Source organism: Phodopus roborovskii, unplaced genomic scaffold, assembly GCF_943737965.1.
Source record: "Phodopus roborovskii unplaced genomic scaffold, PHOROB, whole genome shotgun sequence".
NCBI lineage: Eukaryota > Metazoa > Chordata > Mammalia > Rodentia > Cricetidae > Phodopus > Phodopus roborovskii.
In genome coordinates, this window is record NW_026126423.1 from 1,868,589 (window position 1) to 1,882,485 (window position 13,897).

Here is a 13,897-nt window from a genome sequence, read left to right on the forward strand (position 1 = left end):
AAGGAAGGATGATGGGAGTAATTTTGAGATGAGCATGGGCATTTCACTTGCCTGGTGCGTGGTCTCCGGTAGTTAGATCTCCTTGTATTTGTATGCTTATAGATCTCCATAGCCTAAAACTCTTAGGTCCAGGGTTGTTCATCATCACCAGCACCCACTTTATTCATCCACTTTGTATTTAACCTCCAAGTTATACTGTTCTCACAAAGAAAGACTGTTTTTTTTTTTTTTTTTTATCATATGTCATGAACAATGTATCTTAGTTGTCAGATCCTAGAAGACTAGCAAATGCATGGTCACTGCTTGAAACAGTGAAATTTGAATTGGCTACAGAGGTGGTTCACTTACAAGCACTTGCTGCTCTTTTGCAGAGGACCCAGGTTCAATTCCCAGAACCTACATGATGGCTCCCACTGTCGTTAACACTATTCCATGGTATCTGACCCCCTCTTCTGGCCTCTTTAGGCACTACCTACACTTAGTTCAGCTGCATACATGCAGGCAAATATTCATGCACATGAAATAAAAATATATTTTCAAGTGAATTTTGAAACCACAAAATTTAGCATTACTTTGCCAATGCTGCAGTCGGATTCTACACTATGTTAGAAAACCAAACCTAGGGATGCTTCTCTGGCTCATTCAGCCTACATTCATTGCTCACCTATGTTCCAAGCTTTCGTGGACCCGTAAGAGAGTAATGTTATCACATAAAAATCTGTGGGAGAAGAAAACACGCCAGTAGCAAAATGGCCACAAAATTCTACTGCATTTTTTATATTTGAAATTTTTAAATAATAAAGATTTAAATATTTTGTGGCAGATTAAATATCTGTAAGATATAATATTGTAAGTCTTCATAAGGTTTCATATACAATATGTTAGCTAAGAAACCAAATGCCACTATTTCATAAATTTACTAAATTCCTATGACCAAAATTATAATCTTGGCTAAAGTATCTCCTAAAAAATACTACACATAAAAGGCAAAGAACTCCCTGCAAAAAAAACCACATTGCTTTTATATATACATATATACATATATATATATAATCACATTTGCTTGCTTAATATTTTCATATTTTGTATATAAACTATACAAAGTAATGTGTTTCGTTATGATATACATGTTATATACACACACACACACATATATATAATTATTTTCATCATATTCTTTCCCCAGTATTGCGGTAAATAAGGATCAGGATAAACAAATAGGCCGAATAGATGTTTATTCAGGGAGAAATAACTTACAACCTAGACAGATGAACACCAGGAAATTCAACCCGATCCTCTCCTGTCCGAGTCACACCAGAAAGAGAGCACCTTCCTGGCCCCCTCCGACCTCCTTCCTCAGGTCACCTCCGCCCATCGCTCCACCCCCCAATGGGCGTGGTCAGTGCTACAGAAGGACTATCTCACTACACCCCAGCACTTTCTTGTCCCCTCCTCATTGGTAGCCTTTCTCTTGCCAATTGATCCCTTTATTACATGTTCTTTATTCAATTCACCTTTTCTCCCATAGCACTGGAAAAAGAGTAGAAAAGAAAATGGCACTATTTGTCAAGATATTTTTATAAGTTTTCCTTATTAATTTTATTTTTAGATTTATTGACTTTCTCCTTTATGTGTATGAATGTTTAGTTGGCCTGAAAACCCGCTTTTGTGTTGTGGCATATGTGTTAGAATCATGGGACTAGGGTTAAGGATGCTTATATACCAGCATATGGGTGCTGGTAATCAAACTCAGGTCCTCTGCAAGAGCAGCAGGACTCTTGAGTCTACTTGCCAAAATCTGTTCTGGAGCTATAGACATCAAATTCTATGAGTGAGACCTGCAGACATATTCAACTACCAATACACACCACTCTGAAGCATTTTTTACCTTCACAACAACCATGAGACTGAACTATCATGATGACCCATCTGCCACTCAGACACAAGACCAGAGAACTTATAATTAGAACCTTCTGTATACCTCCAGTGTTCTCTTTTCTCTACATGTATGCACCATTATTTCAGCAGTTGGGGTGACTCGCTCATAGGAGTGATTCATTTAATGTTTATTAGTATACAACCTGAGGTGAGGAAACTCAGGCTCCACTCCTTAAGGCAAAGCACAAGCTGATGCTTTGGAAGATAAAAAGTAAAAATGTATGATTTCTAGTATGAGTCCAACTTCAGAAAGAGTTGGAAAGAGAGGTGGGTGGGGAACAGCTCAGGAAATGGGTTCATAAAAGTGAGACAGTTGACACATTTTGCTAAAAATGAAGTGCTGTAAAAACCTTTCCCACACACTTAATCAAGTTTCACCCGGAGGCTGTCAGAGAAACAGAAGTCATGAAGCCGAAATCTCAAAGCCATATTATACATGCAGAAAGAGGCAAGGCTTAATGATTTTAAAGCTGGTGCCAGGCATATAGGAAATTAGCACTTCTTAGGTTAAACTAACCAGAAGAATAGAGTTTAAGATGCTTTGGGAGAGTGTCATGGTCACTCCTCCCAGAACTACCTAAAGCAATTCCTGAATATTCTTATAAAAATACTTTCATGTGGTTTTTTAGTTGTATTTCCTCTGAGCATCTAAGTTTTCCCACTAAAATCCCAATTGCAATAATTATTATCAGATCTGTGCTATTCAACAGAAGCAAGTTGAAAAAGAAACAGTAAACAGCATTATCCACAGAGAGAGACCTTCTCATTGGCCTAGCAGAGAGCCAGAGGTTATGTTTTACTTATTAACCAGAGTGTTTCATATGCTTGTCTGCTTAGCAACTGCTATGAAGATGTCTTAGCATAGTCTTGAAAAGTAGGTAAATGCTTTTCTATGGACCCCTAAAAGACTGAATCCGCAATTGGATTCTAGTAACACAAGTAATGCGCAAGCCAGTGATTGCCCACACTGTCAGTTACAACAAGGCCTCCACTTTGGTGCCTTGTCCCTAAGTGAGGTTCATATTCACCTGTGGAAACCAAGAGTTGCATTTTGAAAGTCAGTTTGTCATAGCAAAGAAGCTAGGATGGATGAAGGAAGTATGTATGGCTGGACCTTTGTGTCATTTTCAGAGAAATTAGGTTTAGGTGAAATAGTCAATACAATCAGTTGGAAAGGAAGATGTCTTACTGGAGGAAACATGTCTGAATTTTATGCTTAAAAATAACCCCTTTGAAGGATTTGGAGACTGAGATATAGACTTATGTCTCAATCTCCTGATATCAAATATATCACAAAAGTAATGTTGGAGTAATAATATTTTTTTGAAAATGTATATTAAAGAACTTCTTTGCAGAACTGGAAACTCCAAGCTGAGCTGTATAAGTGAATAAAACAACTGAGTTCCCTTTTTGAATTTTGGTAGTAGGTAAGTATTTTACCAGAAACGGGGCCCTTTTTCGTATTGTTTCAATGGCATTTGAGTAAACTGATTTGAGGAAATTAAAAACAGCAAGAGTATTGCATAAAATATAATATAATCACAAACTTAATGTTTCCTAAGCAGGGAAAATGATGGAAGACCAAGTGGGAAGAAGTCAAAACTGGAGTGATCTCGGTGAAAGACAGGAGACAAGAGAGGAACCCGGCAAAGAAGAAAGAAGAGAGGGTGGAGCGCAGAAAGCGGAGGGGGAGGAAGAAAACCCGTACACATTTGCTGAGACTGACGACAATGAGTACGATCTGATACTGGCCAGTAAGAGTGTAAAGAAAAGAACTGGAAATCGCTCTTTCATTATAAACAGACCTCCCGCTCCCACCCCCCGGCCCACCCCTGGCCCTTTCAAAGAAGAAACCACACCTTACATAGCTCAAGGTAACGTTTTCTTACTTATGGATTCTTTTTCAACTTTCCAATTTTGTGCCTGAACGTTTTAACTGTGTGCATGGTCTGTGTACCATGTGCATGTCTGGTACCACAGAGATCAGAAGAGGGTGTTGAAAGTCCTGGAAATAGAATTACAGAGAATTATAACTACTTTGTGGGTGCTGGAGATTGAACCTGAGTCCTTTGAAAGAGCTGCCAGTGATTTTAACCATTGAGCCATGTTCCCAGCCCCTATTTCTTGGTTTCTTTTCTTGTTGTTCTTTGGTTTATGAGAGAAATGTGGTTGGGAGATGAGATAAGAAAGTGAGGGATTTTAATGTTTTAAAATTCTAAAGGCTATAAACATCTTTTCAATTCACAGATAAGTTATATTGACCCAATTTTTAATCTAATATTTTATTCTTTGAAAATTTTATACATACATACAATATCATATCCACCCACACTTCTTTCAGATCCACCTTCCCCCTCCCAACACTCAGTCCTTTTTTTAAAAAATTAATGTAGTCTGATTTATGTTGCCTACATACAAAAGATTTACCTACCTTAAAGAAAACTGAGTCTGTCACTCGTAGAAGCCATTAACTGTCCATGGTTTCTCATTTAGGTGTGGGCCTTCTGAGTCCCTCTTCTCTCCTGGTGTGATGATGTGCAGTTCTCACACAAGCAGCCTAGGTTGCTGTGGGCTCATGGATGCAGCAATTTTGTCTATCCAGAAGATACTGTTTTGTTCCAGTTTTCTTGCTCTTACAATCTTTCTGTTTCTTCTCCACAATGGTCCCTGAACCTTGGAGATACAGAGGTAACATATGTGTCCCATTTGTAGCGCATTCCAGGGTCATTGAGTCTCCACCTTTTCAGAAGTTTTGAGTTTCTATGTTAACTATACCATTCATTACCAACAAACTTCTCTGATTAGGTATGAGAGCTGTACTAATCTGCCAGTTGAGAGATATGAACTTGGAGGGCAGTTTGACATTCTGTCCACTTAGCAAAATCATAAAAGTGGGTTCACTCATGGGGCTTGTAATCTCCCCAGACATGGATTCTTAGACAGATTTATAGTTCAAGGTAAACATTTCCTCCTGGGGAATAGGCCTTATATGTAAGCAGGAAGCAGTTAGGTACCTCTATAACATCTGTACTGTTATAGTACCCATGGGCATAGCTTCCCATGACCATCGTTATTATAGACCATAGGGTTCATAAGATTCATGTTACCTTCCTGTACTATGAAATCTAGAGAGCAAATCATCAGCTTAATTAGATTTCTCTATGTCCCATAACCTAAGTATGTAGTATCTTCATCAATAGGGCTTTACCAGTTAGGGAAAGTTATGGTGGGCAGCTAAGAGCCTTGGAAATAACATGTATTGTTTGTGGCATAACTCTGACCTATAACTCAAGGGTAATATCTCCTAATCTGGCAATGGGCTTTTTATGGCCTCCAAGGAGACCATAATCCATTTTGTAGGGTAACAGCAGTTAAACTCTTCCATAAAATGTTTCCATGTGGCTTTTTCAACCATTCTTTGTATTAATTATTCCTCCCCACTTCAAACTTTATCCCAATTAAAAATTTCCACCATTTCTTTTTAAATTTAGGAAAATAATGGATAAAGGAGTGTGTAAATGATATAAATACATTATTCATATATTAAAGTCTCAAAAGAAATTAAATTTTAAAATAAAAATTGAATAGAGAAATCATTAAAATTTTTGATCATGCTTTTGAATCTTCATTAATAAAGATTAACTTAATTTGATAGTTCTTACAAAATTCCACAAAAGTCAGAGTGAAAGAGTAGGTAATTTAGGTTATGTATTCAGAATGAGCAATTGATGGCTGAAGAGATGGCATATTATCCAAGCATGAGGATCTGAGTTCAAATCCCCAGTAAAATGTCAGGCATGGCTATGCATGCCTAGAATTCCAGCATTAGGAGGTTTTTTATCACATCTCTGCTAGTCTTCCAACTCAGGAAGTTCTACTAAATGGAATGACCATAATTTCCCCAAAAGTCATTTATTACACTATCCATTCATTAGAAGAGGATCAATTTGTAGCACTCTTGATTCTTGCCAGAACAGAGTAGCAGCAGGATGTGGGCACATCTATAGTGTAACACAGCCAAGAGGAAGCTGTAAGGTACAGAACGGAAGGAAACAAAGAAAAGAATCCAAGTATATTGTTTCAAAGACTAAACAAAGAAAAGCCAGAGGGATAGAAGAAGCAGCCATGTTGACATTACAGAAATACTTTTGTTCAGGATATGAGCAAAGAATGACTTTGATGCTCTAATTCTAATGGATGAAGGGTTCTATATATTTCTTTGGTTCTGGTACAGTGAGAAGCGAAGGAAAGTAGATAAGAAAGCCCATTCTTACAAATGAGAGTTTGTGGTCTACTCAAATACTCAGGCTTGGTCTGCCATTCGGGATAGCAGTAGAAGGAAATTTCTGTGAACTCTCACTCACATGGTAGTCCTGCATGGTTTACATGGCAGTCTAATTTCATATGGGGGAACCAATGCTAAGAGAGTTCCAGTCCACTGCCCACATGAAGAAACTAGGAAGCAATGCCAGCAGCATGTGAGCCCCTGTCATCTATTACCACACCTGTGAACCCTGAACCGTGAGCTTCTTCCACAGATAAATTCACTTCACTTTCATGTATTCATAATTATTTCCTCCCTCTGGTCTACAAGATACACAATGGAAGATATCAGCTTCTGCTGAGTCTTCTTTCACATCATTAAAATCTTTGTTCCCACATTCAACTGTGAGTTCATGAACTGAGAGATTTGATGAATATTAGCTGAATGAACAAATGGTAGACGAGGCAGGATCCACACCCATAAGACTACAGTAGAAGACTCCAAGAGTATGGAATTAAATACAAACACCATAGAAGCCCCCTATTTACTTTTATTCTCCCCTAAAACATCCAATATTTGAAGCACTAGTTTGCAGAGCAGAGCCCACCCAGGACAGAACAAAGCTCCAATATGGCCATGCATAGTTCCTTTTTTAAATAGTGCAGATCACACATTCCATCATCCTCTACCTGCAGAAATATAACTCAAAACTGAACTCGTGTCCATTCATGGCTTATCAGAAGCCATGTTTCTGATTCTGATTGTATGAAACATACCCTAAGATTAAGAATGGCAACAAGAAGAGTTCGCTTTTCTTTAAAACATTTTTTTCCTTAAATAGTCTCCCTGTTCTCAGATACTCTTAACACTTTTCTTTTCCTGTTATATTGGACAAGAACAGGCTCATTAGGCATCAAGAATTTGCGGAATTCTATAGATCAATATCTTTTTTGTGACAGAATAATAATTGATTTAAAAAAGACCAAGGAAAGAAAATAGTAGTCAGTATAGCATAGATAGACTGGCAGTAGAATTAATTCCATCTCGGATCATGCACAGATGTGAACTCCTACAAGGGAAACTGCTTAGCATCAGTGAATCATTTTTCATTCCCCTCCTACAGTTAATAGAACAAAGAAGGGACCAAGTCCATGTGGCTGATTTGGGGCAGAATACAATTCCCCTTTCAATTTTCAGTTGCTCCTGATGAGGTATCTTTGGCATTTTGCAGTGCCACAAAGTTGCCTATGACCTTCTTGAGGGCATCTCAGCTACCAAGACCCTAAAATGTCAGGTATGACTCAGTTTTCTTGTAAAATTTCTATCTGCAGTGCACTTGTACTAAAAACTGATTACATACAATGAATTGTAGGCAGGGGGAGTCCTTGTAGAAACTCTTGGGAAAATTAATTCCCATCATTGTAAATGTGACAGAGTAGAATGGGTTCTGCCTTCCTTAGTAAAGAAACTTATTCAAGTGGGTTAAAATAGTTCTTATGGCCAGAGCCTTGCAGCACATTCTTTGCCTAGGTGACCTCATCCAAAACATTTAGTTTCAGGACACCATGTGTATGTCACAGGTGCTCTCAGAACAGAGTGACATGGTCATCCTTCTATTTGTAAGGCTAGGGTCCCTGCCTTTCCAGGTGAAGTTCTTTATCTTTCAGTAAAAGGATGCTGGTCCAGCTCTGCAAAGAAGCCATCATTATGGCTGAGTATGTACTGTTCACTGAACAGAAGCAATACTGCTGTGTAGCCTGTGTTTAATGAATTGCTCTCCTTGTCCTCGGAGCAGAACACCATAGTCTCCTGGCTCATTTACAGAGACACTGAATGGAACCAGGAAGGCCTTTGTAGGCCATCTCTTAGGGCAGTGAGAGAAAGATAATTTGTATTGGTCTCATCTTTCAAGGATCCAATTTCTTGGTCATACAAAAGAGGCAAAAACACTAACTGGTGCGGTTTCTTTACAGATTTGCATTTGTGAGCAACATGTGAATGAAGCATAATCAAGCACTTAGAGCTTTTTATTTTTTCAACTGTACCACACTTTTTATGTTTTCCCCTTAATATGTCACTAAACTCTGCTCAATATATCTGTGTTAAGAAGTTTAATTGACCTAGTAATTCTTAATGAGTCCCAGATGTCACTGGGCAATGTCTAGAGAGATTTTTATTTCCACAAATAGGATAGTGCTAGAGGTGTCTAGGAAGTAGAGCTCAGAGGTACCTGATAACCATCCCACAACTTAAAGATTAGCCTTCGACAATTACACTGTAAAGCTTATACAGTATGAAATGCCAATAGTACCAGTGTTGGCAAATTTAGATCCACATGATTGCTATTTTTAAGGCAAACATTTAAAATCCTTAGATAATGGTCATTTAACAACTGCCTACAAAGACACAACCCTTCCTACACACACACACACACACACACACGCACGCACACGCACACACTATACATTTCTTGAATCTACAAAGTTTTCCTCCAGGGCTTTTACTGTGAGCATCACTTTAGCGCTTGCGTTATATGATTAAGAAGAATGAGATGCTCTATGGAGCAGTAACAGTATGAGGCATTCCCTCTGAAAGAAATTCATCAGAAAAATTCATGACCCCTTGAAGAGAAGTGGGTCTGATCTGGATGTCACTGTGCACTCAAAGTTGTGTAACTTGGTGAGAGGTGCACAACTCAATTCACTTTTTATGAATTATTCGTAATACCTGCTTTTCTGGGTTTCCATGAGAAAGCTGCCTATGCTCTGTGGTGGGCTCAGAGCAGCACACAGGAGATAGAGATAGTCAAAATGATATTTGAGGCTACTCTATAGACACAGGGTGTCTATAGCAACCTCTCTATTCCCTATCAGTGCCCATCTTTTGCTTCTCTCCTCTCACATAGTTTCATATGCTTATACACTAGATTGCATGCTTTTTCAAAATATTCATCAGCTACCAGTATTGAAAACAATTAGAATAAATGAGCACAGTCCTGACTTTGGAAGTTTTCAGTCCACATAGGGCGAGTTCTATTGGTATATTTAGTATTTAATGGTTGTCAAAGTTCACATAACCAAATGGAATATAAAATTTGACTTTAGAAGGCCAGGTCCTATCCTGTGAAATACAATGAAACAAAAACCATGCCCCCACTGGTATCTAGTATTAAAGCATTTCTTGATACAGAGGGAGGAAGAACAGAGAATTCCATTTGGATATTCACCAAGCACGAACCATATGGTAAACTTCTAATAGTTTTGAAGGCTTCCAGTAGCTTCCTTACCACCTAAGCCATTTCTCTTTTAATGATAGAAAGATTAATTGGGTTATCATTCAATTAATATTTACTGATAACATTTTCTAACTGAATAGAAATGACCAAAAACAAGTCAACTTCCTGCATGGGAAGCAGCAGGTGTTCTGTATGTGTTGCTTGTCTGGTAAACAGAAGAGGACATGGCTACCCAGGGACACATGGAGCCTTAGCTAATAAACTCATTGTGGTGGCTTCAAGCTGTCAATTCCACAAAACAGCCTGTCTTCTTCAAGAAGTTACCAGCTTTCTAGATAGGAAACCTTTTTAGAGTAGAAATATTCTTCTTTTTTGAGTAGAAATATTCTTGTTTGTATAAATTAATATAAATATTCAAATAGAAAGTTTGTTCTTCACCCCCACCTCAATTAGTTGCTTAAAAGTAGAGGAAAACTGATTGTGAGATTTCCTGTGCAGAATGAGGATTTTCATACTAATCTAACGATCAAGCTCAAATTTCTGTTACAAATTGGAAACGAATGGATGTTTTTTTCCTTAAGAAGCTAAGCATCTGTGAATGTCACCCTTGCATTTCATTCTTCCCACCATTTACCTTCAGGTTGGTATGCGCTTTCCACCAGCCTGTCTCTGCCAAACACAAAAGGAAAATGTACCAACATTAATAACCATGTGTGCACTGGCTATTTTCTGAGTAGGCACACATTCTTCCTAAATAGCAGAGTTTCCATATGCATAGGTCTGTATACTTCTGCCAGGTGAAAAGACCCATGTCCACATTCCTGTTCTGATATGGTGGCCTGTGCTGGATAAATGTCCCAGATAATGAGGTGGAACTAATGTCAGCACAATTAAATGGTTCAAGCTATCAGAGTGTTTGTACTTGTAGCGGCTACATTTCTCCTCTAAGCTTCAGATGAGTCACTGGGACCACGGATGGGATTACCGCAGTCTTTCCCTCTGTTGACACCTAAAGAAAAGGGCAGGCTGCTGGTTCCTTTTTTTTTTTTTTTTTTTCTCTCCCTTTTCTGACTTACTGTGATTAGCTTTCATGTAGCATGTAGTGGAGAAAATATGGATACAAAGACAGAGCTTTGACCTCTTCCTGACCGCTATCTTCTCTCTCTGTCTCTCATCCGTGGGTACTAATAGCATGTTTTACCTCTGTCTAAATGAGCACAGTGCAAATAGGAATGTTTGGAAACTGTCTGATATACCCACACACTCCCAGGACAGCTCAGGATGTGGAGTTGCCAATCTAATGGCAGGTTGTCACGTGAATAATAAAGCACTCCCTTCTAGGAGCTCATCCCCTGCAAACTCAGGACATGGTGTGGAAATGCATGGTTCCCTTCCCTACCTGCAATGAGCATTGAGCGTCATGGGATTTGCGACTTGTGCTTTGAATCTTCGTGAATGGCATTTGCCATCCTACATATTTTTATCCGCTTAGCCACTTAGACAATAACGCTGAGGGTGCTTGGTCCATTTTTCCAGAAAGAGACACTCCGGATGAGTTCTTATGCTCTCAGGAGACTATAAATGAGGGTGACACAAGGAGTATTTCTGCTGAACAGTCTGGAACGACAAATTGTGCAAAAGAATTTGTTTCATTTCAACCTTTCCTCCTCTGATACTTCTGCTTTGCTTCACACTTTTGAATATTTAATACAAAGCTAATTTTTACATTCAGTGTCATTTATATTCCAAAGAAACTTTTACAGAAGTCATTTCACCAATATTTAAAATAAATGAGGGTGTGTCATTTGGGACATTTGTATTGTTTGTGAATAATTTTAACCTCAAAAACTTGTTTGAGTTTTTTTCCCTCTATTGACATTTATGTTTAAAGGTAATGATAACATAAATACTGCATTCATCTTCTGTCTTTTCAAATTCTAACTGTGGATAGCAAGAGAAAAATAAGATTTTACTGTGTGTTTACCCAAGTTGGCATGTTACAATTGCATTGCTAGCATACTTTGGACATTGTGTCAACTACATTGTATCTGGTCAATGTTGTCCAGTAATTCAAGCACAGAGGGTCAGAATTGTTTCATACATACATACATACATACATATATACACACACACAGGGAAAGGCCTATTACTTGTGATCAGAGGTCTGTATGAAAAATGCCTCTGAACTATAAAAGCATTGATAAGTCTAGATTTTTTTGTAAGGGGGGGAGAGATGGGTGCAGCTGCAAGTGAGCTAAGGAATTTAAGGAATCCTAAGGCAGAGTAGATGTTAAAGGGACCTTAGCACTGTAACCTATTGCCTACCTCTATCTTCAGCCCTGTTACGAGCTTTTCCTCAGCCACTCCCATCCCAGTAGTCCACCCTCAGCTCAGGTTGCCCCTGGTTCAACCCTAGAGAAATCACACTAAGGCAGTGACCGAAGGACAGCATTAACTCCATGTTACATGGCCCAAACACTTGTCAGCAGAAGGCATTCCAGTAAAATATCCAGGGTAAATCAAATGTAAAGCAAATTCACCCCAAGAAAGCTGAGAGAAAAGCTACTTTTAAATGCTCTGCAGCTCTAACCTTCAGCCAGGTCCACGAAACTCATAGGTAGTGTGCTACTTCATTGGAGACATTATAGTTGCATTTGCCTTTCAGTTCGAATCATTTCCCATATTAATGATGCCAGACTACTGTTTTTCAGTCTTAGACACTCTCCATTGCATCTTAACAATATTAGCAAAAGCGTAGACTGCCTATTATTACTGAATTTAATCAAAACTGAAGAACAAACTGATGAAAATACCAAGTACGACTTGGGAGAATATCTAACGTCCTCAAGTGTGTAATCAACATGGCATATACCCCTCAGTATGTTTCATTTAGGAAATATGCCACAAACCCAGAATTCACAAAGAAAACTGATTTTCAACCAGAGATGTTACTTGATATGTGTAATTCTTCTCAAATGCATCATATTGGAAAGTATATTCTCTTTTCCTGAGGACATGAAGAGGAATAATCTTTCTCCTAACATTATCTCAAACATGTTTAATAGGTGTTAATTTGACTTGGGGAATTTGTTTTAAAAATATATGTTCTTGATTAATTCCACATATGACCTAGATATTAGAGTGGTTTAAATAAGAGTGAAGCCACCGCAGAGTTCCATGATCATTGCTGAGGTGTTTCTCCAGCTCACAGTGGCCAAGTGCCCCTCAGCTGTCTCCTTGGCCCCATGTGCCTCAGATCCATTTTACAGGACGATGCTGCTGAGATACAGGAAGAACGAGAGCACATCCATGCTCCTGTAGCTCCTCCCAGCCTCCCTCTCTAACTTTAAAAGGGAATGGGAGGCGCAGCATCGCAGTGAGGAGGAAGCAACAGACCAAAGGCCGGAGCTTAAGGGTCTAAATCATCTCTCCGCTAACAACCTGAGGATCATTTCAAAATTCACTTAGCCCTTTTACAAGCTGCTTACTTCCTCATCCATAAACATATGAGGCTGGACTAAATCTCCCAGGCCTCTTTGAGTTCCCAAACCCCATAATTCAGACTGCCCATAAAAAAATAAATGTAACTCCGGATGCTCATTTTCCAAAAGTAAAGTAGTAAAGGATCTGGTCTATTTCATTAACAAATACCAGAAAGTATCCACAACTTTGTGGGTACCTAATAAATATTAAACAGTGATTTTTACCTTTCATCTGCAAAATAGGGTGAGTAATGCTGACTTAAATCCCAGAATTTCATGTGAGAAATAATAAATGAGAACAAAGCACTTTTCAGATAATGAAGTAATTCAAACAAGCTGCTTTAATCGGTCTGAGGTCCGGATAAATGGCGCAAGAGTAGAGTGCCTGTTTTATTATTACATCTGTGGGACACAACAGGCTTTCCTTCACTTTAAGAAGAAACAATTATACTTGCTTATCACCCACAAGCCAGTTTGAGCTGTAGATTCCTATGCAAATGGATTCTTCATGTGAATTTAGCATTTATCACTTCTAACAAAATCGAGCTTTTATCTTTACCTGATATCATATTCCATCAACATCACGGGACACTGTCCCCCCCAAAAAAAATGCATTCCAAAATTACTGATAAACTGCACAGATGAGAAAATTACAATTTTAATAACTTATACTCAAAATGAATACAATTCAGATATCGTTACTAAGGAAAATAACATTGCATTCTGCTTTCATGGAGTACTTCATATTCATTAATTCTTTTGTCTAATGAGTTTTATGCACTTTTTTTTTTTTAGTGTTTCAACAAAAAGCAGCCAGAAGACAATCTGATGATGATAAGTTCTACAGTCTCCCCAAGAAACCAGGTATTGATGTTAAATTCAATCTATTTAATAGTCTAAATAAGATTTAAAAGAATCTTAGGAATATGCATAAAGTCTCCTAGGTCAAATAAAAACAATTGAGTTTGATTGATTTTT

General features: G+C 38.3%; 1 protein-coding gene across 1 annotated transcript in view; it reads left to right on the top strand.

The window, feature by feature from the left end:
- Positions 1 to 13,897, top strand: part of Bank1 (B cell scaffold protein with ankyrin repeats 1) — a 239,984-nt gene that overhangs the window by 196,695 nt on the left and 29,392 nt on the right. Inside the window, 2 exon segments of the mRNA XM_051185442.1 lie at positions 3,501 to 3,812; positions 13,715 to 13,783. Of these exon segments, the coding sequence (XP_051041399.1) occupies positions 3,501 to 3,812; positions 13,715 to 13,783 (381 nt within the window).